This window comes from Triturus cristatus, chromosome 7 (genome assembly GCF_964204655.1).
Source record: "Triturus cristatus chromosome 7, aTriCri1.1, whole genome shotgun sequence".
Classification (NCBI taxonomy): domain Eukaryota; kingdom Metazoa; phylum Chordata; class Amphibia; order Caudata; family Salamandridae; genus Triturus; species Triturus cristatus.
Genome location: NC_140590.1, coordinates 268,537,235 through 268,561,892, shown reverse-complemented (window position 1 = coordinate 268,561,892; position 24,658 = coordinate 268,537,235). Strand labels below are relative to the sequence as shown.

General features: G+C 50.4%; 1 protein-coding gene across 1 annotated transcript in view; it reads left to right on the top strand.

The window, feature by feature from the left end:
- LOC146809383 (apoptosis regulator BAX-like) overlaps positions 1 to 24,658 on the top strand; it is a 129,283-nt gene that overhangs the window by 90,602 nt on the left and 14,023 nt on the right. Inside the window, exons 2-4 of the mRNA XM_085616197.1 lie at positions 5,287 to 5,335; positions 9,107 to 9,271; positions 10,323 to 10,458. Coding sequence (XP_085472323.1) covers positions 5,287 to 5,335; positions 9,107 to 9,271; positions 10,323 to 10,458 — 350 coding nt within the window. The remainder of the gene's footprint in view (positions 1 to 5,286; positions 5,336 to 9,106; positions 9,272 to 10,322; positions 10,459 to 24,658) is intronic.

Genomic DNA, 24,658 nt, shown 5'->3' with positions numbered 1-24,658 from the left:
CTGGCAAATTTATAATGCATATTTTGTAAAGAATTACTTTTTAAAAGTCAACTCTGATCTGCTTGAGGCCCCTGGATGCTAAATCTGCATTTTGATATCCTACTTTGGCCAGGGAGTCATTGGCATTTAAATACGCATGAGTGAGGTGTGAACTTTCTCACAGGAGCAAAACAAAAGGCTGACCTGAATAGGCAGAGTTCACCCCTCTAAACCTGAATGAATATGCTAAGGGACTAAGGATCATTTTTGACGTCAAAATGTCAAGTCCTGCTTGATTGTCGCATCCTGCTCGACAGGCCTGAGGGGACTATTCATATAACACTTAGGATGCACATCAAAGGATGGAAACCAAATGCTAAAACGCTTTGTGTGTCCACTGTCTGGTTTCTGAAAGCTCAGCTTTTTTCCTCTGAATTTGTTGTGGGTACCGGGACATCCACAAACTGGATTTTGGTGTTGGATGCAGGAAACACTAGGATTAGCTAGGAATGACCCTGCTGTCTGAGAACTGTGAAGAGTGTAGAAGAGGGGACCTGCTCTCCCTCTTGTACCCAGGACAAAGGCGTGGACTCCACTGGTAATAAGGCTGACATCCTATTAAAGCCACAGGGACACAACAAGAGGCACTTTCCTGCAACTGATCAGCTGACAGACGGCAGCTGGACCTGGACTGGACCCTGCTGTCACCTTTTCCTGCCACATAGTGAATATAAGTGCCTTCCCTGAGGTCCTAGGGCTTTAGAAGGGTACTCTTGTGGTGGATTGGGATTTAAAGGACTAAAGCCAGAAGGTAAAATCTTTGACCAGGACCAAACTGGTTAGCGTACCCAACTCACGCTCCAACACGGGCAGCGTCAGATTGCACCCATATCAATCAATCAATCAATCAATCAATCAAAGCATTTGTATAGCGCACTACTCACCCGGAGGGTCTCGAGGCGCTAGGGGAGGGGGTCCGCTACTGCTCGAACAGCCAGGTCTTGAGCTGCTTCCTGAAGGCGAGGTGGTCCTGGGTAAGGCAGAGGTGGGTCGGGAGGGAGTTCCAGGTCTTGGCGGCGAGGTAGGAGAAGGACCTTCCTCCTGTGGTGGCTCTTCGGATGCGGGGGACGGCGGCGAGGGCGTGGCTGGTCGATCGAAGCTGGCGTTTGGGAGCGTAGAAGTTGAGGCGGTTGTTGAGGTATCCTGGGCCTTGGTTGTGTAGGGCTTTGTGTGCGTGGGTGAGGAGACGGAAGGTGATTCTCTTGTTGACCGGGAGCCAGTGCAGGTCTCAGGTGTCCGGAGATGAGGTTGCGGCGGGGGATGTCAAGGATGAGACGTGCAGAGGCGTTCTGGATCCGCTGGAGTCTCTTCTGGAGTTTGGCGGTGGTTCCGGCGTAGAGGGAGTTGCCGTAGTCCAGACGGCTGGTGACGAGGGCCTGGGTGACCGTTTTCCTGGTCTCGGTGGGGATCCACCGGAAGATCTTGCGTAGCATGCGCAGGATGTTGAAGCACGCCGAGGAGACGGCGTTGACTTGTCTGGTCATGGAGAGGGAGGCGTCCAGGATGAAGCCCAGGTTGCAAGCATGGTCTGTTGGTTTGGGTGTGTTGCCTAGGGCGGGGGGCCACCAGGTGTCGTCCCAGGTGGAGGGTGAGGAACCCAGGATGAGGACTTCCATAGAAATTGTCTTTCACAAGCACCCTTTGACAATATTTTTTTTTCAAATCTTGTATATTCAGTAATATGACCACCGAAGGCCCTGATTTGATATTAAAAACAGAGCTTTGGACTATACCATTTCTCACTGAAAGGCAATATTTCTCTCCATGTGTTCCCATACCTGGCGTGTCACGCAGTTTGGTGCTTACTTTCCCTCCATGTTAAAGAACCGTAGATGTTTCAGCACTCCGGCTAATGTGCTGCATAGGTAAATACATATAAGGTCCCAAAGGCGAGACCGACTATATTGCAAATGCTTGTTTTTTTTTTTTTTACCATTCTAGCTTGCTTTGGTAAACAACATGAAAAAACAGTGGGGTAATTTTGTATACGTGGACATGCTTGTTCCGTACACTTGCAAATAATCCTGCTGTCCGTGTCATAGGCTTTAATAAAAAAAAATGTGCCATGCTGTAAAGTGACAGGGCTGCCGTCCGGCATTGCAAAAACCATTGGCAGCAGCATTAGGCGATAGAAGCTTTGCCAATCCTTGTACTAAATAGTTTGTAAATCAGTCAAAACAATAGGTCATGTTGGATCCCTTTCTTTCAACACAATCCGTCTGCGCGGCTCACGTCTTGCAGCCAGGAGCTCTCTGGCCTGTTCCTGCCTCGCAAGCTCCGGCTCAGCGTGTTTTGGCGGTGATTGGCGTTTGGGTGTTTAGTTATAGGACTTAAAACAGGAAGGGTTAGTCTATATTGCAACCTCCTCCTTTGTGCCCAGCTCTACAATTGTAACTCCATGGCACATGCTTTATTTCTCAGATACAAGAAATAAGGTGTTTACCTCTGATATTCGGCCTTGCAGTAATGGCCTTAATTTTCCAGCCTCCCATTTATTAACCTTCTGCCTTTTAACTTGAGACTCGCAGGCAAGGGGCCTATGTCAGTTGCTAACCTTGATCAAATGGCAGTGGGCAACGGTCTGTCCCTAAAGCTGCTGTTTCAAAATGTTCACCCCTAGTGCACCAGAAGATCCTGTGGTGGTGCTGGGCAGGCACTTTATTTGCCGGTTGGAGTCTTGAGGCACACACTGCTCCATTTTAATAAAGATTACTTTTTTTTTTTAATTAACGTGGTAGGTAACTCCGATATAGTTTTTTAGTTTGTCCGCCTAAAAAAGTAGACCATACAAAAAGCCAGGTCGTTCAGATATGCCTCACGTGTTTTAATTAATTTATCCAAATACTCAGTATGAGCAATAGTGCCCTTCCCAGTAGTGTTGTACAGCCCTGTTAACACTGCTGGTAAAATCATAGCCTGCTTGACTGGTCCTTAAAGTACATATGCTGGCACCTTAGTCAAGGGATCAAAATACTTGGACTTCAGCGAGGTTTATTAATCACGTGTTTGTGAAAAAGAATAAATCGTTTTTTCCTTGTCCTTGTTCTGGAAAGGCTCTGGGGAGGACGATAATATGCATGCCTGGTCGTTGCATATTCTGAAGAACGGAAACCGCAACATTATGCGATTCAACAGGGTGAATTAAAGGTCAGTAGCAGCAGGGAAAATGTCTTGTGGAATGTGCAACCAGATAGGGAATGATGATTGATATGGCTTCTAGCAGAAGGCAGATGTGTCAAGCCAGAGCAGATGGCACAGAGTCCAGTATAGCAACAGTTGGTAAGCCAAGCTTGACGAACCAGCTTTTGACCGAAGTCACACAGCTAGGTACCAAGAGGCAGAATCCCATTAGACAGGCGGTGTCAACGTCTAGCTTTGACAAGTGAGGAGAAGACCGTCACCTGGCAACAGTAACCAGTGAATGAAATGTAGTATGTAGCTGTAGGCCTCTCCCCTCGTTATGAGGATGCCAGGGTAAGCACACATGACTGCTTGGGAGTGAAGTCTGTGGGTGGAAGTTGTGCCAGGCAGCCATAAACAAATCTACTCCTGGTTGATCAATGCGTGCATGATGGTTCACTTTCGGGGAAAGTTTGTCCCATGGATCTAGTTTGTTTATTTAGATGAAATGCTGCTAATGCGAGGTCCCTTGCTGTGTGTGCTTGCCACAGATCAGCAGAAATCTATCTATGAATGTGAGATTTGCTTCCACACTGCCAAAAGGTTTACTGGGAACATACGCACAGGACCGGTTGCTCTAGTATTTTCACCTCCAGCAATGAGTCAAAATATGTATTTTTTTTGTCTGACACATCTTTAAATGTTGATATGTGGGAGCAATTGAAATCCTTGCTAAGGAACAGCTGTGTGGTGCCCTGTAAGAATAAACTAAACCCAGTGCAGTCGGGCAGCGCACCCTATAAAGTAGTATTGGGAACAGTGTTATTCTGTATGTCCTACAAAGGTTAACTTTTGGCTGTAACGTAATGTGATCTCAAATGGTAAAATAATTTTAACAAGGGCAGTTGGTGAGGCAGAGAAAGGAGTTGTCGATCCCCTCACACAAGAATGTCATATCTTTAAATGGCTTTGAACAGGGACTGTGAGGCTTCTTATTCAGAGTTGTCTGTAAAATATTACTGTCTCAACATGTGAAGTGAACTTTAAAACCTCAAAGAAATATAAAAAATAAAAATAAATCTTTAAATTGCTTTGAGGGAGGGGGGAGCGAGGGAAGCATCCGGTTTCATGTTTCTGCAACTTTCCCCTAAAGGTGGTTTACTTTCTGTACTTTGCCCACTCTAGAATGTTCAGAGTATCTCCATTGCTATTTATGGAATGTTTAGTGGGTTGGGGAATTATTGTTGATAGCCTGTGAGTTTGTGTGGAGCTGAGGTCTGGTTGTAAATTATGGGTAAACACACTAAAGGTATTTGGAGCAATACTTGCAAATCATAGACACCACTGACAATTGCTCTGGCTAGCAGTCCAACGCGTTTTCCCCCACTTTACCATTATAGGAGAAGGTCCCCCACCGTATGCAAATCAGCAGTGACCATGCTCCTCATGGACTCATTTCATCCAGAAATGCCAAGGGTGGCCCTCTACAGAAGGGGACACAAACTCCAGACTGGTTTCAGCCTTGTTGGCCCTCGTCAGCTTGGTATAGTTTAGATATCTGCAACAATAAGCAACACACCCACATTAAGGCATACCCATCCATGGCTACTTAGGGCATCGTTGCAATTGTTCTCCATTGGTCTACGACATGAGTAGGCGAGGCAGGACCTAAAAATGTCTGAAGTGTGCGGGTTTAGACGAGGGCACAGATAATGTATATGGTGCAAATCCTTTCCTGCAAAAAAGATGGCACTAGAAGATCGATATTTAGTAGAGGAGTTTGCTTTGATTCATTATTTGTAAAATGAGTCTTTCAACCAAGTGCATTTAGGCATTGAAGATCAAGACCATAACAATCAGCACATCAGAAAAAAATCTGTTACAGTGATTAAACTCATGGAAGCAAAGGTGATAAGAATAAACAATTACTTCTGTACATGTAGTTGCAGGCAGTAGTGCAAACATCTGAATTTAGAGACAGAAGATTCATAAGGAGGAGAGGTTCTAATGTTGATACTACGCAAGCTGTATTCTGATGCAGAAGCTTTCTGTTACAGTGGATAGAGGCCAATGTTATCAGCAATTGCTATATGTTACGGAGCTTAGGATTTTTTTTTTCTTTTTCAGGGACCAGCCCGGAGCAGATAATGGGCATGGGAGGAGTGCTTCTACGTGGGTAAGTCTTATGGGACATGGTATCTGGGTGGTTGGGAGGCATGCAGATGAGATCAGATGCTTGCTTCCTGGCTGGCTCATATGTGTAACTTATACGCTTACATTACTCATTCTTCTCTTCTACTCCTCAATGGTTGTGGGAAATGGGTCCTCCTAATCTAAACCAGGAATCTGATTGTCTTCCACAGATTTAGCAGTTTCTCTTTAGCATTTCCTTATTCCATTTCTCAGCATTTTAGTCATTTGTCCTTTAACTACATGAGGTGAAAATACCAAAAATGAAGGATTGCAATCTTACAGCATTGTAGCAGTGCCATCATGCTTTTTTTCAACGGTCGTTGATGTAGGAAGAGCTGTGTCTTGGATAGAGGACTATGAAGTAATGTTTGTCTCATTTGAAAATGGGTTAAAAAATTAACTGTCGACCCGCCTGCCCTCTGTCGGCCCCCCCCCCGCCTGCCCTCTGTCGCCCCCCCCCCCCCCCCCGCCTGCCCTCTCTGTCGGGCCCCCCCCCCGCCTGCCCTCTCTGTCGGGCCCCCCCCCGCCTGCCCTCTCTGTCGGGCCCCCCCCGCCTGCCCTCTCTGTCGGGCCCCCCCCGCCTGCCCTCTCTGTCGGGCCCCCCCCCGCCTGCCCTCTCTGTCGGGCCCCCCCCCGCCTGCCCTCTCTGTCGGGCCCCCCCCCCGCCTGCCCTCTCTGTCGGGCCCCCCCCGCCTGCCCTCTCTGTCGGGCCCCCCCCCCCGCCTGCCCTCTCTGTCGGGCCCCCCCCCGCCTGCCCTCTCTGTCGGGCCCCCCCCCGCCTGCCCTCTCTGTCGGGCCCCCCCCCCGCCTGCCCTCTCTGTCGGGCCCCCCCCCGCCTGCCCTCTCTGTCGGGCCCCCCCCCCGCCTGCCCTCTCTGTCGGGCCCTCCCCCCCCCCCCCCGCCTGCCCTCTCTGTCGGGCCCTCCCCCCCCCCCCCCGCCTGCCCTCTCTGTCGGGCCCTCCCCCCCCCCCCCCCCCCCCGCCTGCCCTCTCTGTCGGGCCCTCCCCCCCCCCCCCCCCGCCTGCCCTCTGTCGGGCCCTCCCCCCCCCCCCCCCCGCCTGCCCTCTGTCGGGCCCTCCCCCCCCGCCTGCCCTCTCTGTCGGGCCCTCCCCCCCCCCGCCTGCCCTCTCTGTCGGGCCCTCCCCCCCCCCCGCCTGCCCTCTCTGTCGGGCCCTCCCCCCCCCCCGCCTGCCCTCTGTCGGGGCCCCCCCCGCCTGCCCTCTCTGTCGGGGCCCCCCCCCGCCTGCCCTCTCTGTCGGGGCCCCCCCCCGCCTGCCCTCTCTGTCGGGGCCCCCCCCCGCCTGCCCTCTCTGTCGGGGCCCCCCCCCGCCTGCCCTCTCTGTCGGGGCCCCCCCCGCCTGCCCTCTGTCGGGGCCCCCCCGCCTGCCCTCTGTCGGGGCCCCCCCGCCTGCCCTCTGTCGGGGCCCCCCCCCGCCTGCCCTCTCTGTCGGGGCCCCCCCCCGCCTTCCCTCTCTGTCGGGCCCCCCCCCGCCTTCCCTCTCTGTCGGGCTCCCCCCCCCGCCTTCCCTCTCTGTCGGGCTCCCCCCCCCGCCTTCCCTCTCTGTCGGGCCCCCCCCCTGCCTTCCCTCTCTGTCGGGCCCCCCCCCTGCCTTCCCTCTGTCGGGCCCCCCCCCTGCCTTCCCTCTGTCGGGCCCCCCCCCTGCCTTCCCTCTGTCGGGCCCCCCCCCCTGCCTTCCCTCTGTCGGGCCCCCCCCCCTGCCTTCCCTCTGTCGGGCCCCCCCCCTGCCTTCCCTCTGTCGGGCCCCCCCCCCTGCCTTCCCTCTGTCGGGCCCCCCCCGCCTTCCCTCTGTCGGGCCCCCCCCGCCTTCCCTCTGTCGGGCCCCCCCCGCCTTCCCTCTCTGTCGGGCCCCCCCCGCCTTCCCTCTCTGTCGGGCCCCCCCCGCCTGCCCTCTCTGTCGGGCCCCCCCCCCGCCTGCCCTCTCTGTCGGGCCCCCCCCCGCCTGCCCTCTCTGTCGGGCCCCCCCCCGCCTGCCCTCTCTGTCGGGCCCCCCCCCCGCCTGCCCTCTCTGTCGGGCCCCCCCCCCGCCTGCCCTCTCTGTCGGGCCCTCCCCCCCCCCCCCCGCCTGCCCTCTCTGTCGGGCCCTCCCCCCCCCCCCCCCCCGCCTGCCCTCTCTGTCGGGGCCCCCCCGCCTTCCCTCTCTGTCGGGGCCCCCCCGCCTTCCCTCTCTGTCGGGGCCCCCCCGCCTTCCCTCTCTGTCGGGGCCCCCCCGCCTTCCCTCTCTGTCGGGGCCCCCCCGCCTTCCCTCTCTGTCGGGGCCCCCCCGCCTGCCCTCTCTGTCGGGGCCCCCCCGCCTGCCCTCTCTGTCGGGGCCCCCCCGCCTGCCCTCTCTGTCGGGGCCCCCCCGCCTGCCCTCTCTGTCGGGGCCCCCCCGCCTGCCCTCTCTGTCGGGGCCCCCCCGCCTGCCCTCTCTGTCGGGGCCCCCCCGCCTGCCCTCTCTGTCGGGCCCTCCCCCCCCCCCCCCGCCTGCCCTCTCTGTCGGGCCCTCCCCCCCCCCCCCCCCCCGCCTGCCCTCTCTGTCGGGGCCCCCCCGCCTTCCCTCTCTGTCGGGGCCCCCCCGCCTTCCCTCTCTGTCGGGGCCCCCCCGCCTTCCCTCTCTGTCGGGGCCCCCCCGCCTTCCCTCTCTGTCGGGGCCCCCCCGCCTTCCCTCTCTGTCGGGGCCCCCCCGCCTGCCCTCTCTGTCGGGGCCCCCCCGCCTGCCCTCTCTGTCGGGGCCCCCCCGCCTGCCCTCTCTGTCGGGGCCCCCCCGCCTGCCCTCTCTGTCGGGGCCCCCCCGCCTGCCCTCTCTGTCGGGGCCCCCCCGCCTGCCCTCTCTGTCGGGGCCCCCCCGCCTGCCCTCTCTGTCGGGGCCCCCCCGCCCGGCCCTCTCTCTCTGTCGGGGCCCCCCCGCCCGGCCCTCTCTCTCTGTCGGGGCCCCCCCGCCCGGCCCTCTCTCTCTGTCGGGGCCCCCCCGCCCGGCCCGCCCTCTGTCGGGGCCCCCCCGCCCGGCCCGCCCTCTCTGTCGGGGCCCCCCCGCCCGGCCCGCCCTCTCTGTCGGGGCCCCCCCCCCCGCCCGCCCTCTCTGTCGGGGCCCCCCCCCGCCTGCCCTCTGTCGGGGGCCCCCCCCCGCCTGCCCTCTGTCGGGGGCCCCCCCCCCCCCCCCCGCCTGCCCCGCCTCTCTTTCGTCTCTCTGACCTGCAGAATCTTCTACTCACTGCCTGCTGGTCCTTTCCTTCTGCTCCCAGACTACCTTCACTTTCTCACCTGCCCTTCCCGTCTCCCTGATATCTTGCCCTCATCTTATCCACTTCTGCCTTTTTCCTTTTACATCAACCGTAATCAGGCTATATATGCATCGTGTCAGGAAGCATTATTTATAGGGTCTTTTATTAGAACATAGGTTCAGCATCAGTGGAGTAAATTGCTAAAAGAGAGACAGTTCTTGAAAGAGGTGTCGGCCACGCCAAGCTGGCCAAGGGATTCTTAGCGAATGTTGCCTCTGCTTACTAGAAACGTTACATAGGCAAAGGTAGTGTCAAGTCCCAGTTTAGGGTTTGAGTATTGCAGTTCCATATCACTTCTTATTTCTGACGCAGTGGATTTGCTTTTCTGGGCTTTTAGACCACTACAATTCCAGACCACTCATTGATGATTGGCTTTGGTGCTTAGCAAAACAAAATGTTTCTTCTTCTAATTTCATATCTGTAAGTTCTTGACACACTGTTCTCTGCTGCTTTGGTACTCCTTTGTCTATAGGTTCATTGAAGACCGTGTGGAGAGGACCTGCAGTAAGGAACAGGTCAGCCAGGCAAAGCAAGAGCTGGGAGGAAATGAGATGACAATTGATTCCTCCACTAAGAGCCTGAGCGAGTGTCTACGCAAAATCGGCGATGAGCTAGACGGGAACATGGAGCTGCAGAGGTGACTGATGTAGTTCATTAATTCTGGCTTGGAAAAACAGGCATATAAGAGTGTCTGCAAGAACGTAGGGCATATTGGGAATGGCGTTGTGACAGTGTGTGCTGGTAGCGAGTGTTGCTGTGATGGAGTAAAGACAGTCGTTTGTGCATTGTAGAAGTCCAAACTTTAGTTTTAATATTGTGACTCTACATTGCAGCAGTATGAATCTGCATGTGGAAGTGCAAATAAAGAGTTCTGCCGGGACCAATAGATTATGGAGTTGTCTGCTATGTTAAAGCACAATCATTTCATTAATTTTTCTCTCTTTGCTTTTGCTGAATACTGGTATCATAACACTGCAGTTAGTGTAGTACTGTTGAATGAAGGAGAAGCAATGCAACCTTGCAACAAACACAACTGAGAAATCCGCTATCGTGCCTATTAAGTGGGAAATAGTAAAGCGAGCAAAGTGCTTTTGAAATTCGAACAGATCTAAAGTTCAAGGTTCTCGAACACTAAGATTCTTTCCACAGCACGTATTCCTTACTTTGTACTCTAGAAGTTTGTGATGTCAGCAGAGCGGTGGGGTATTGCAAGCTGAGGAGGAACTTTTGATGTCAGCAGAGGTAGGGTTTTGCAAGCAGCAAGATGAGGAGGAGCAGCATTAGTCTGGTGAGGGACCATGGGCTTTACCCTGCTTGCATCAAGAAAGGAAGGGGTGCCCCTCTAAGGAGAGGCTTATTCTGTATGCTTTGATTTTTACATAGGACATTGGTGACGGCAAGAACAGTAAGTTCAGGAGACGCACTATCAATCTGATGATGAGTGAGGTGATTGCGTTCTGGGGCACTTGCAGTTTTCATTGGAGAGGATATTAAGTGAGGACCTCTTTATGGCAAATCATTTAGGGATTGGACTGCAAAATGAAGAGCTTAATCTATTTGAACAAATGTTGGGCGCAGTTGGAGATAGCCACAATTGAGACCAGTGTGGTGTGCACATCTGTGTTGTCCTGTTTATAGTGTAGCTTAGGATTCTAACTAGTGAACAGTGTGTATTATGTTCTTCCTAGAATGATCGATCAGGTGCCAACCAACTCTCCCAAAGAGGTTTTCTTCCAGGTTGCCTGTCAAATGTTTGCAGATGGGTCTTTCAACTGGGGGCGTGTGGTAGCACTCTTTTACTTTGCCTGCAAACTGGTCCTAAAGGTGAGTCTTTTCACTGTACCAAAGAATTAAGTATAAATATGGTTTTGGGAGAGGATTCTTCTGCCTGTGTACAGAGATCATTTTTGGAATCTGTGTGGATATACTTTTTTCATAACTTGTATAGACTTTAATGTATGTGATGGAGCAAAAAATCTAGACGCATTTCATTTGAGATGTTGCCAAAGAAACGTGTGTGGTAGGATTGAATGCATGAAATTAATTTGTCCTGAAATTTTTCTTGTGACCGCTCATTAGAGTCGTAATATGTTTTCCATCTTTCATGAAACATTCTATTTGCAATGCTTACTATGTCTTAAGACAATTGACTACACAATTGAAATACCTCTGATGTACTTGACCAGTCACTAATGTGACTGAGGTGCATACTAGGGTGTTTTGCCAAGCTAATGGATTGTGAGCACAAATGGCATGTGGACGCCTAATTTATGAATTCTGTCATAGAAAAAAGCCAGCGACACACTCTTAATACTTTTTATTTATTGCTTTGTTGTTTCTTTGACACTCAGTACTGTAGTGAGAGGAGTGGGGGTCAGCCGCTCCGTTCAGTCAAAGAGCCAGGTCTTGAGTGTTTTCTTGAAGATTTTCAGGGAGGGGGCGCGTCTGATGTTGATCGGGAGCTTGTTCCAGGTCTTGGCCGCAATGTAGGAGAAGGGTGTTCCACCTGTACTGGCTCTGCGGATGCGAGGGGGTTTCAGCGAGGGCGGCGGATCTGAGGTTTCTTTTAGGTAGGTGGAAGGAGATTCTTTTGTTGGGGTATTGGGGTCCGGTGTTGTGGAGGCATTTGTAGGTGTGGGTGACTATCTTGAAAGTGACTCTCTTCTCGACGGGGAGCCAGTGGAGGTTCCGCAGGTGTTGGGTGATGCGTTTGTGTCGATGGATGCGAAGTATGAGTCTGGCTGTGGTGTTCTGTATGGATTGGGGCTTGCGGAGCAGAGACTTGTTGATCCCAGCGTAGAGGGCGTTTCCATAGTCGAGTCTGTTGGTTAGGAGTGCGTGGGTGACAGTCTTTCTTGCTGCAGGGGGATCCATTTGAAAGTCTTTCAGAGGATGCGGAGGGTGTTGAAGCAGCTAGAGCCGACGGCGTTGACCTGTCGGGTCATGGAGAGAGAGGAGTCTAGTACGATTCCTAGGTTCTGGGCGTGGTTGGTGGGGGTGGAAGGGCTGCTGAGGGCGATGGGACACCAGGTGTTGTCCCATGCAGATTGGGAGGGTCAGAGGATGAGGACCTCTGTCTTCTCTGAGTTGAGCTTCAGCTGCTGCTCATCCAGGATGAAACGTCCTTCCTTCTTTCCTGGAAGTTGAATCTGGTGGTGGTGGGGTCCTTGGTGAGGGAGAGGATGAGCTGAGTGTTGTCGGTGTAGGATACTATGCTGAGTCTGTGCTGTCTGACGATGGTGGCGAGGGGCTTCATGTAGATATTGAAGAGCGTAGGGCTGAGCGATGATCCTTGGGCTACTCCGCAGTTGACATGCGTGGGTTCGGAGAGGAAGGGAGGTAGTCGGATTCTTTGGGTTCTGCCGGTGAAGAATGAGCGTATATCCAGTCGAGGGCCGTTCCTTGTATGCCAGTGTCGTGTAGTCTGGCGGTGCCGGTGAGTATGCCGTGGGAGACTGTCGAATGCTGCAGAGAATTTCTACGATGAATTTCGTTAGTTGTGTATTGACTGTTTTCTCTGTGACTTTGGCCGCGAATGGGAGGAGGGAGATGAGCCGGTAGTTCTTGAGGTCCCCGCCACAATAGTTTTCCCCATCATGGTTCTTTGAGACAGGGATGCAACAAGTAGATCCCATAAGATGTGTGCTTGATGGGGCCTTGCAGGTAGCCCAGCTCTTCACCCTTGTCTGGTGTGTAAAAGGATGGCAGCGCCACACCCCCGGCTCTCCGGGTGAGCCACAGCAGGAGTACAGAGCCCCCTCCACTCCAACCCGGCAGGTAATTACTCAGGGTGATGGGACACCCCTCCAAGTTGGCATGCCTTGATGTCGGTCCCCCCAGGGACCTCCCTGCTGCCAGCTGGGAGAGAGGAGAGACACCAGCCTGGGTCCCACTCACAGCAGACTGGGTTGATACGGCACCACAGGAGTGTGCAGTACTTGTAGTAGTGGGTGGGTGCCCTCCTCCATTCAACATCCAAGCCCCAGAGTTCAATCTGCAAGGAGGCTCCCCCAAGGCATAGGGTCATGGATTAGGACCAAGTTACAGCCAGCAGGATGGGAACACAAAAGCAAGCCAGCTAGCACCCTCTTCCAGGATGCCCCATGACAGACCATGATCTCCATGGGCCCACCCTGGGGAAAGGGGACCACTAAGAGGCCCATGCGTATCATCACGCACCATGCTGTGTAAATGTTCAAGTGTTTGGCCTCCAAGAGCCAATTGCTCCTTCACACTTCTTGTCCATGGTGCCCGGCAGTAAAAGTAGTTCACAGCAGTCCACATTAGCCCTTGGTCTGGGGCATCTCCAGGCTCCAGGCAATCTGCAGGTTGACGCACATGTGCACTCAGGAGGGGGGTGGGGGGAGGTGCGCTCTCTCGAGCTCTCGTTCTCTCACCGTGAGTCTCCCACTAAAGTTCCCAAACCAATCCTCAGCACTCTGGTTCACAAATTGGGGCATTAGCAAGCCCCACGACAGGCAGCAGGGCCCCAGGTTCACACAGGTGGTTTGCCGCCATTGCACCGTCTGAGCGCAGAGTCTGGACAAACGCCAATTCCAGAGCGCATCCTTAGTGTAAACGAGAGGCTCTCCCCACCAGGTGACATCTGCCAGTCAGGCACTCGTCAGCGGGAATTATGAGGGCTGTTAACACCAATGGACACACAGTGGAGGGAGGCGCTCAGTCCTAATTTCGGTAGCCCTGTCCTGTGCCAGCACATCGTTTGGACAGCACGGGCAAGAGTGCACGTTAACGGGTCAGATGCCGAAATGTAATCGGTATGCAATATGGGCCATGCATGGACCTCTTTTTAGATGCGGCCGCCATCTTGGCCATGCCCGAAAATACCATCTATCCATAACCACCAAAAAGTTGCTGATACAACCTGACAATGCAACCACAATGTATGTTTTAAGACTACAAAGCCGAATCGGGTCCAGGATTTTATCTCAAGAGGCGCAACAACAAGACATTGGCTTCTTGCAAAGCTGTTGTCCGTTCAACTGGATTTTTCCTCAATAAATCTTTTTCCTGCCAAACTAAACACAAAATACCCAAGCTTTGCATCAAGAATATGGTAATCCGAGTCCTATGGCAATGCCATTTCGATGAATTAGTCCAGAAAGCTGTGAACGGTTTTCCAGCGTTACCCCTGACTCAGACAGTATTCATGGAACTGAAGCACTGCAATGCCAAAATGATTCTCATCACTCCAGTATGGTCGAGGCAGAGGTTGTTGCCAGAACTCCTTCATCTGTCAACAAAACCACACAAGAATGTGCTGTGTAGCCCAAATCTACTATTGAGATGTAGGAGAAGATGTATCACCCCAAACATACAATTGATTTTGGCTGCATGTATTCTAATGTCGTGCAATATTGTACCCTAAATTTACCTCAAAGTATGCACATACTTAAAGAAGCCAAACGTCCTTCCACAAGAGCGTCCTGTAATTTTAAATGAAGATCACTTTGTAATATGGTCCTCCAGTTTGTTGTCGGGAACATTTAATTTTGCCCCATCTGCTACATTTGGCAAATTAAATATACAGTATTCTTCAATTAAAGTTCAAATGGCTGCACTATAGCCTACATAGATTGAAGGAAACATTTCTTCCAAGACAGCAGCCTTCTCAGAAAGATAGGACTGAATCTTATTCTTTCTTACTGAATGTCACCCCCTTTTTGAGACTATCCATGAGGCCTCAGAGTAGCATTTAACTTGGAAAGTGGCCTTTTTTCATAGCAATTAATACCTGCTAGAAGGGGCGGTGATCTTCATACCAAGTCTGATTAAGGCTTGTATAGTTTCATAGTTTAACTCACACCTCATCAGGATTAGTAAGTGCTTTATGAAATGTCAAATAATAGTCTTATTAAGAATAAGTCCCAATTTTTCTACGCAAGGTACTTTTAGACTTTTATATTAACCAGTAGATTTCTCTACCGGTTTTCTTTCCAAACCCTGCAACTCCATCAGAAAGGTCACTCCTTTCTTTGGATATTAGAAGATTCTTATATTTCTAGATTGAACAAAGGCTATGAGTAACACTAATAAACATTTTGTTAATTATGGACACCTTGTACAGGGATGTACAAAACAAATCGTTGCTGGATGGATAGTTTCTTTTATTGTATGCGGTTATCAACAAGCTAACAAACCTTCTGGGTAAACCCAAGAGCTCGTTCCACATGTGGAAAAGCAGGTACTGCTACTTGGCTGGAAACTGTTCCTTTAGTGGATATTTGTAAAGCAACCACATGGAGGTTAATCTATGCATTCATATTATTATTTGGATGAAGACACCAGAGCTGACTCTATACTACTAGGTCAAGCAGTTTGAAAAACCTATTTACTCGATTCTCCATTTGATTTTAATAACGTTGTTCTTATTAAATCTGTTAGAAATCGACATTCGCGTCCAAGGATAAGCTTGCTAATCTGTTCTATGTTTATTACTATTGTTGAGGATCTTAAGATGCAAGAGAAAATGTTACTTTTAGTCCTGATTCTGCATCGTAGGAGATCTATTTTTCCTTAATGCTAATTATTTCAAAGCAACTGCAGCTGTGAGGCAGACTGCCAGTACAAGACATGCTGAGAGTTGGAAGCTTCTGGCTTCTTAGAGGAGCAGTATGCCCTTTTAACCGAATGCACTCTTAATGTAGCAGGCACCTTTTCCTTATTTTTTTTTCCCTACTGCAGTGGGGAAGTTTAAAGTTTTATATTTGAAAGTACTAAAATTTCCAGCTAGATCCTGCAATGTAGGTTTTAAAATGGCTATCTCGGAGAGAGATGAAATTCAGTAAAAGCTGCTTGCTTTATTATATGAAGGTGACCTATTTATTGGAACTTTTGAAAATGTCCACCTGCATTGGAATAAATATATATATATATATATATATATATATATATATATATATATAATGTCTGTGAAGTGATATAGCAGAAGCGTTTTGGGGGTTCATGTACACTGGCGAGAATTACTCTGTATTTATTACTTTAGTGAGGATTCTCATGAGGAAGAACCAGAATTACAAATAAGTAACCTTTTCTTAGCTGTACGTTTTTGTTCTTCAGTGTGCCTTTCTTTACTGGGAAGAGTGCCTTTCTCCAAGTTCTGAGTCGTCCCCCTCCAACCATGGTCTCCCTTGCATTGTACCACAATAAAGCCGCCATTATTAGCAGTATGCAGTCTAGTGTTTTAACCTCAACATGATGTGTAGACCGTCCATTGTTTAAGGAGAGCTGCAGTGCAAACGCAGTGTTATTCTGCTCACTGATATACAACTGATAATCTGAGTTTTTATTAGGTCTCGCTGAACCAGCGCATGCGCTGCTCTGCGAGAAATTTAGTGTGTGGGCGTTCACGCGAGCGTGCGCACGCGCAGCCGCCATCTGTCTTTGATTGCAATCACTTTCACGGCCGCGCGGCCAATGCTTGTTTAAACAGTAATGCAGCCATTCTCCACTTTTCTATTTGAAGTCTGTATTATTACTTTTAAACCCGGACGTTCAGCTGATGGTGCTGTTTTTCAATACCATTTCTTGGTAGTTTTTAAGATATGTTTTACCGATCTTGTAAATTCAGGCTTGTGATCTGGCACTCGAAGCTGCCAAGTGAAGCACTACAAACTGAGAAGAGAATTCCGATCATCAGAACTGTGTTTGAACCTGAAACCAGATTTTCTCTGGGGTGCAAGTCTGCGGCTTTATGTATTTGATCACCCGACATGTGCTGTCTGCCCTAACGAATAGCGTGGTGAGGAATGTGACAGTCTTCGGGAATTGAGGGTTCCCCGTTGGGCTGCAGGTTGCATTCATTACGTCATTCCACACCCCTCCCGTCAGTGAGCGCGGGGCACTGCGGGACCACGTCTTGGGCCTGTACCAGAGCTCTGCAGATCAAGAGCAGATACTTGTCTAATCGAGGTGCACAAGGCAGCTGTTAATCTGTACCAGACTTGTATGTGGAGTCACAGCAGGGTGCGTCATGACCTCACCACCCCCAGATTAGTGTCTCCTTGTATGAGAGCTCTTTGATTTCCCCTCAGCAGTTGAGGTGCACCTTGTTGCGCTATGGAAAGACATGCGTAGTGTGGTGTGTAGCCTCCTGTCGGATTCCTGCAAAGTATACATCAGCTTGCAGTGACCATCCCCCATGCCCCCCCCCCCCCTCCCAAAGCGCGGGAAACCTCTCCCGTCTTTTTTTTCTGCGGTTGACTTTTGAACTATTTAAGTATTACGAACCATACCTCTTCACGATGTTGCATGCTATTCATGAGCTTCCATAATATTTTTATGGCCTGCGCTTCCAGTAATGTTGCCTGCTGTTAGCGGACGTGCCTGTACTCCTGATCCCGCTGGGTGCCGTTTCATTCAACCCTTGATGCTCCATCACGGAGCTGGCGGGTGGAAACGCCTCTCATTGTAGTTTGCGAGTTTACCAGCTGTTAGAGTCCCAGTCTCATGACCTCGACCAAGGACCTCCGTTGGACCTCTGCTGACCACATGTTCGACCCCCCCTCCCCCCCCCCCTCATTTTAAGCCTAAAAAACAAGACTTTTCAAATAATTCTTACGTTGAAGTTGATGTACTTTCTCACCCCAGTTCCAAAATAGTTGTCCAAGAACTCCACATATTTCTCTTTAAGATGCATAGGAAGGAGGCTCCAAAATGTAAAGACCTCAAAGTGTCATACATCCATATTCGTTCACTGCATAAACACAACGCTGAGTTCAGTTGTTTCTCTATGCTCAATTTGATCTTTGTTTCACTACTGAGGCCTAGCCTTATGAAGCCTCTGCCACAGATATTTCACTGGCTGGTCCTCCAGGCTACAAAACCACTTTCATATCTTGCACAATAAAGACGAGGCTTAGTGTTTTTTTTCTTTTTCTTTGAATTGAAGAAACAACATAAAAACATACAACCAAGACAAGTGCAGTGTGGTGCATAATCAACTAATCAACCATTCCAGGTGGTCATAATAAGGTAGTACAATAAGGACAAAGGATATCAATGGGTCCACAGTGCAATCGTATGTTTCGTAGTTTCCATTGTATTCCACACATCAAATGTCTTCATTATCAATCAGCGATGGGGGCGGAGGGGAATCACTGAAAGGGGTACATAGCAAGCCCCTACTTTCATTCCATGGGCCCCAGATTCTTGCCCATTTATGCGGGCAGCCCCTGCTTTTGTAAATTACCCTCTCGGCTTGCATACACCAATCCATATCCGACTCCCAGTCAGTGTGTCGTAATTGGACCCACTCCCTTCCATGTTCTTGCTATATTACGTTTCGCTACCATACAGCCCAAAAAAACCTATAGCCTCTGAGATCGGGACAAGTCCGTGGCTTTCCAGATATTTAAAAGACAGAACCGAGGAGAGACTTCAATAGGTGATTTATTTATCCGGGGCATAACCGATATAACCTCCCAATACCTGTGAAGGATCGGGCATTCCCACCATTGGTGTATGTAGGTACTGGTGTGGCCGCATCCTCTGGGACAGACTGGGGAGTCTAGTACCCCCATTTTGACCAGTACAGCGCTGGTATAGTAGGCTCGGTGGAGCAGTTTGAGTTGAAGTTTAAAACGAGAATGGATTGCCACCTCGCGAGGGGTAGGCGAGGGCCTCCCACCAGTCATCATAGTCTATATCTCCCATTTCATCTACCCATTTTGCGCGAATTTTCTCCTGGTTATCTGACGTGGTGTTTAGGATTTTACGGTAGGTTAATGAGAGAGCCTTCTCCTGGAGATAATAGTCCAAGAGCCTATCTTCTAGGGGCGAGGAGACCGGCAGGTCTGTCCATTTAGGGATCGCTCTACAAAGAGCGTTGCGGGTCTGGTGGTAACGAAAGGTCTCCACTCCCACCCATGCAGCTGGTAATCTCTCTGCAGGTGGGTGAATGGAATCACCCCATCCGCTTTCCACATATCCCCGACCTTCGAGAAACCGATCAGGTTGGTGAGGGCAATACGGGTGACACCGTGATTCCAAAGCAGGGTGCGCACCTCAGCGTCAATGGATTGGAAATAGCGAGGTGGAACAAAGTGGGGCATGTTCTGTAGGACATACAGAAAACGCTAAAGCGCCATCATCTTGTAAAGGGCAGCTTTGCTAACCACGTAAGAGGCAGTGTTATCCAGTGCTGCACATCCGCCCGAAGGCGGCGCTGGGGGGGGGGGGGGGCAAAAGATTCCGATCATAAAAAAAAAGGAGTCAGTTGTGATGTGTATATACCTAAATACTGAAAGCAGTCTGTAACTATTTTGGATTCACAGCCTCTGGGGAGCATTTGGAGGGTCTCCGCTCAAAATATAAATCAATGATTTATCCCAGTTAATAGTGTAACCGGAGTGTTTTTGGAAAAGAGTAAAAATGTGTAGTACTCTGAATAGAGAAACGGTGTTTGGCTATATAGAGCAAAATATAATCGGCGTAGAGGTAAATCTTGTCCCTCCAATCCACTGACCAATTGAGACCCCTAATGAGGGGATCTCCCCCCTCCCCCCCCTTATCCAGATAGCCAGCGGTTCAAGAAACAAAGCAAAAAGCAGTGGCGACAGGGGACAATGTAACGGCTGCTGACCGACCTCCATTCACCGCAATCAGAGCTAGGGGCTTTGAGTCCTCCTGTATGGTGGAGGCCCAACCCAGAACCCCGTAGAGGCGACGAAGATTCAGCTCTGTGTTTCTAGCAGGCATACATCCGGACCAATTCGTTTTTATCAGCTTGTGAAGGTAAGGCAAGAGGCGCAGAGCCAGGAGTTTCACTAATAGTTTGACCTCTGGGTCCAGAACTGCATTGTTCTGGGGGTGTTTACCCTTCTTATGAATTAGTAATATAGTCGCAAGACGCTGCGTCACAGGCAACATACCCCCGTCACGCTTTCTTCATACATTCGTATGAGGAATGGGGCAATCGTAGAGGCGTTTGTTTTGTAAAGTTCAATTGGAAGGCCACTGGGGCCCATGGCCTTACCGGACTGCAAAGGCAAAGTAGTTAGCAATTCTGCCGCCTCCACGTGGGTGGATGATTGCGTAGTGGTATAGACCCGCCCGAAGAGGTCGGTGAATGCCCCCGCAATCCCAACTCCATCGTATATTTTTGCTTCTCCTTGATCTGTAATCTGAGGCACCCACCTATTGGATATTTTCCTCTTGTCAAGCCACGCTAGCAGTTTACTGGCCTTGTGGCCTATATCATAAACACAATGTTGAGTAGCCCGATATTGGGCCCTTGCCGAATCATCCGCAATGTCCCTATACTCCTTTTGTTTTGTAGCTAATTTATGCGCAGTGTCTGGTGCGCCCAATGCCACCAAATCTCCCTCGAAGGGCAATCTCTCTTTCTCCACTTCCTCCAATTGCTTTAGTTTTTCTTTTTTATGACCTGCTATCACGGCAACCCCGGATTAGTCTTGTAGGCCTCCCACAGTATTGCATCCAAGTCCACAGTACCATCATTTTCTTCAAAGTAATTTTTGGTGGCCTCCGCCAGTTTGTCTCTTATCATCCGCACTCTAAGGTACAAGGTATTAAGTACCATTCCGTGATGAGTGGGAGGTGGCACCCTTCCATAGCATGCCACAATCTGGGAGTGATCTGAGATGCCCCTGGGAAGGAAGGAGATATCGCCAAACCTGGGGAGCTGGGAGGCATTACCGAAGAGATAATCTATACGAGAGACTCCCATGCACCCCGAGTGGATAGTGTAGTGTTGGGTCATCAGGCAGAGTGCCCCCAGGAAGTCCGCCAGTAATTTCCCGGGCTTTTCCCCCATTTAGGCGGCAAGCGGTTAAGAGCGGCATTGCAGTCACGCCCCACCAGTATGTCTCCCTCAGGCAAATTCAACATATGTGGACCCAGGTCCTGCAGCATGGGGGAATGAAGTCAGGGGGGCACGTATAAGGAAGTCACATTAAGGGACCTACCCTCCCACCGCCCCGAGGCCGTGACAAACCTACCCAGTGGATCCCCCGTGACTTTTTGTATTTGGAAGGGGAGGGAGTTGCGTACCAAGATACCCACCCTTCTGGACCCCTTAGCATAACCAGCGTGAGCCACTAACTTACATCCCCATCTATTGAGTGCGCAATAGGAAATTCCCTGGATGTGTGTTTCTTGAAGCAATACAAGGTCTGGCGCGTGTGGTTTCAGATATTGCAATACTATTCCCCGCTTGATACGGTCACCCAAACCATTCACATTCCAAGAGATTAATTTAAGGCGGCCCAAAAGTTGAGCCGCATCCTGATCAACACTCATTCACACTGGGGGCGAGGGGCCCTTCTTCACGAAGGACAACAAATAAACAATGTCGGTTTGACACACTTTCCCCCCCCCCCCCCCCGGTAAATGTTAGCATGTGGAACAATGCATATGTGGGCAGCAGGAAACTAATTTCATTACTGACCACCCTGAATGCAATCAAGGGAGCACCATCCACTTGACTGCACTGAACACACATGTAATAACAAAACCCGGTGAAACACCCTGAAACCCACCCCCACCCTGCCTCCCTGCAAAGTGGACGTAGAACTGCCCACCCCCCAATTTTGCAGGGTGCCTGTAAACCCAAAACAAATGTACGAAGTGTAGGGGAACGCTACACAGCTGAACTGCCCAAGAGTATTACCTCATTCCCCCATGATAACTATTACGTGAGCCCAGCGTATATAATGCTAGTGGCAGTATACCCTACCGAACAAGGAACCCAAATAGCCCCAATTGGCAGTCCCACCCCCAACAATAGCTAGGAGCGATGTGCCTGGTACATGAACTTGCCCAACTGTTCAATGGGTGCATTAAAAAAAAAGATACAGATCACTAACATTATTTCACACAGTATAGTCAACTCTGCACTCTTGGGGCCAGTCGATATTCATAGTCACTGCTGTATAGCGATGGATTCTGCTGACCATAAGAAATGGGACGAGTCACAGCTATGGGACCAGACCCATCTGCAATCAAGCGCCTTCACCTCGATCGACCCTTTCGAAATGGCTGTCCTGACTCTGCAGCCGACTGGGGGAGGAAAGCCTCTTCTCACCAGAGGAGCGCCAGCCTTCCAGCAACTCCCAGGATTCCTCCGGAGTCTGGAAAAACAACAATTTCCCCTCTGCTTGCACCCGCAGCTTAGCCGGGAAGAGCATCCCATACTTCAAGTTTTGATCACGGAGGGCCTGTTTCACTTCCAGAAAGGATCTACGTTTTTGTTGTACCTTGTAGGTGAAATCAGGAAAGAATGTAACGGTAGAGTTCTCGAATTTGAGCGGTGGGGCCATCCTTGCCATCTGTAGGATGATATCCATGTCGCGGAAGTTGAGTATCCTGGCCAGGATGGGACGCGGAGGAGCACCAGGCTTGGGGGGGCCCCCCCAGGTACTCTGAGCCCGCTCCAACGAGAAGTATTGTGAGAGGGATCAAGGTTGTAGGTGGTTTTGAATTAAGTCCTCTACAAAAAGATATGGGGCTTGCCCCCTCAGCCCTCTCTGGAACCCCCAACATTCACACGTTATTTCTGCATGCTCGTCCCTCATAATCCTCCAGTTTCGCCTCAAGGTCTGATGTTTGGGCCTGTAATCGATTAACCAACAATCACCGTATCGATCTTTTTGCTCCAGCACTGAGCGGACTCCCTGAATAGCTTCCATGACGTCCACTAGCGTCGTACCCCTTCATCGATTCATTGCTACGCTTCAGGATAGCCGGGCCTCTCTTCAGCAGCGTCCGACTTAGTATGAGCACATTTTGCTAATTTCAATTGGTGGGTCTGTCTGGAACCTTTAGCTGTGTCCATTGCGTCGTAATCCAAAAGTAGAATTGAGACCTCCGGTGTTAGGGGTAGGTGGGGTGGAGACATCTGGGACGGATGTAGCCAGGAGAAAGTACAGATGAACCGTGCTACGCCCCCAAATACGTGCTTTGTTCCACTTCAACAGGGGCCCCAGGAAACAGCGTGTAACTTCAGTGCTACAGTCTCTCACACTTGCAAAGCTTCATTCATGCCCAGAGTTCTCTACCTGCACCACCGGTCTACGATACTGCAGTGGTCTGGGGCCTTTGATAAAGATTGTAGTCCCCCAGTCAGCACCCCGACCTGCGGTGCGTCCAGCAGCTGATGTGGATCGTGGGGGTCCTGCCAGCAACAATTCCTTATCGCGCACCCACCAGTTTACAGCAGCAATAAGACCTCACCGCGGCCTATCATCCACCATGGTGGAGGAGCGCAGTAGTAAGCTGCAGCGCTGGCCGTCAGGGCGAAGGAAGGCCAATTTCCCCAGACGCGTGCACACGGTTGGATGATGCACCAAAGCAGGGGGTGCAAAGTCTGGCACCCCTCCACTCACTGCCGCAAAACAGGAATCGGGCCAGAGGTGCCCGGGACGCTCTGATGTCGACGTGTACCGGAGCCCATCCGGCATGTCGCAACAACCGCTGGTGACTAGTAGCCCAATGGATGCCTGTGGGAGATGAGCGGCAAGGACACGGCAGGGGCCAAGGTATGTGTCAGGCCTGAGAGAGGTTAGAACATCCACCAGGGCCTACAGGCCCGCTTCAATGCAGCTGGAGTGCCGTCGTTGGGCGCTGGGCAGTGTTGCTGTCGGAACTCTGCCTCCTTCGGGCACACAGCTACGGAGCCGATAACCTGGACTGGGGCTGTCGCGTTCTCTCTGCTGATGGACCGCGTGACTCCTGAGCGCAATGGGCTCCCAGTCAGCACTTGCAGCTGGCTCACCGGATGATTGTAGCGGATATAGGGGAAAGATTATTCCGATGGCAATCCGAGCTCTAAGCAAGTGCGGCCACCTTGGGTGTTGACTAGCCACGCCCCCAAGGCTTAGTGTTTTTAAGCAAGATCATAGGGCACCATTAATATGAATACCTTTGCTCAATCTGAATTATTAGGTTTAACAGATATTCTCTTTATACTTGTTTATAGGCCACCGAGCTCTGCAGCACACTTTGGCACCAATTTCAAGACATTACCTGATGGCTCTTCATTGTGCTGTGCATTATTCAGCATTCACATGTTTTCCTTGGCAAGACTGATTAGAACATTCAGCTTCACAATGTATTCCAATGAAACTCTGATGATGGCAAGCCTAGACAAATCCATATTGTCAAATTGAGAAATCTTTTGCTCCTCCCTGACCTTGCTATATCATGGATGTCAGCCAATTTTCTAAAAGTCAAAGCAGAAACTGTAGAGATTCTTATAGTTGGTAAATCAAGTCTCCTAAATATGTGACAATTGGTGGGCTGAATTTGAGGTGGGCACAAAAAACAGTAAAACGTTTGTATTCTGGGGTTCCAGTTGGATGACCAATTTAGTGTAGCACGGCAAATTAACAAAATTGTCTTTCATTTTAAAGTTTTGAGAAAGGTCACTGCTTACCTAGACCTAATCTCTTATTATTAAAGTGGTGATTTTATCAAGGCTGGATTACTACACTGCGTTTTATTTTGGCTTTCTTTAAACACTCCTAAGAGTAGCTTGAATATAAACCTGCACCCATTAGATTACTCTACAGTCTCCTGAAATAGGCACATATCACTCTTTACAGGACATCATTACATTGACGACCTGTGACAGAGCGAATTACTTTAAAAATCTGTACATCTACTGCTCTGAGATTTCTAAAATTGGGGCTTGAATTTCTGCAAGAAAAGGTTAAGAATTATATTCCCATTCGGTGTCTAAGATCTTCAGGTAGTAATCTGTTTACTCTTACTCTGAGATTGTGGTCCCCACATCCAGTATCTCCATTTTTTGGCACATTGGGCTTTGCATATATATTTTTTGTTGTTGTTGCTTACACTTTGACTAGAAACCATAATGCACGTCTGTCCAGTATATTGAGCAGGTACTTAATACGTCTTGTGTATGCAGGAGCATACCTTGCATACAATATTCACTCGTACAACCCCATCTAAATGAAATTTACATATTCTGTGTAATTTTTCCAAAATTATGTGGTAAAAATGATGCTGTTTTACCTCAAGA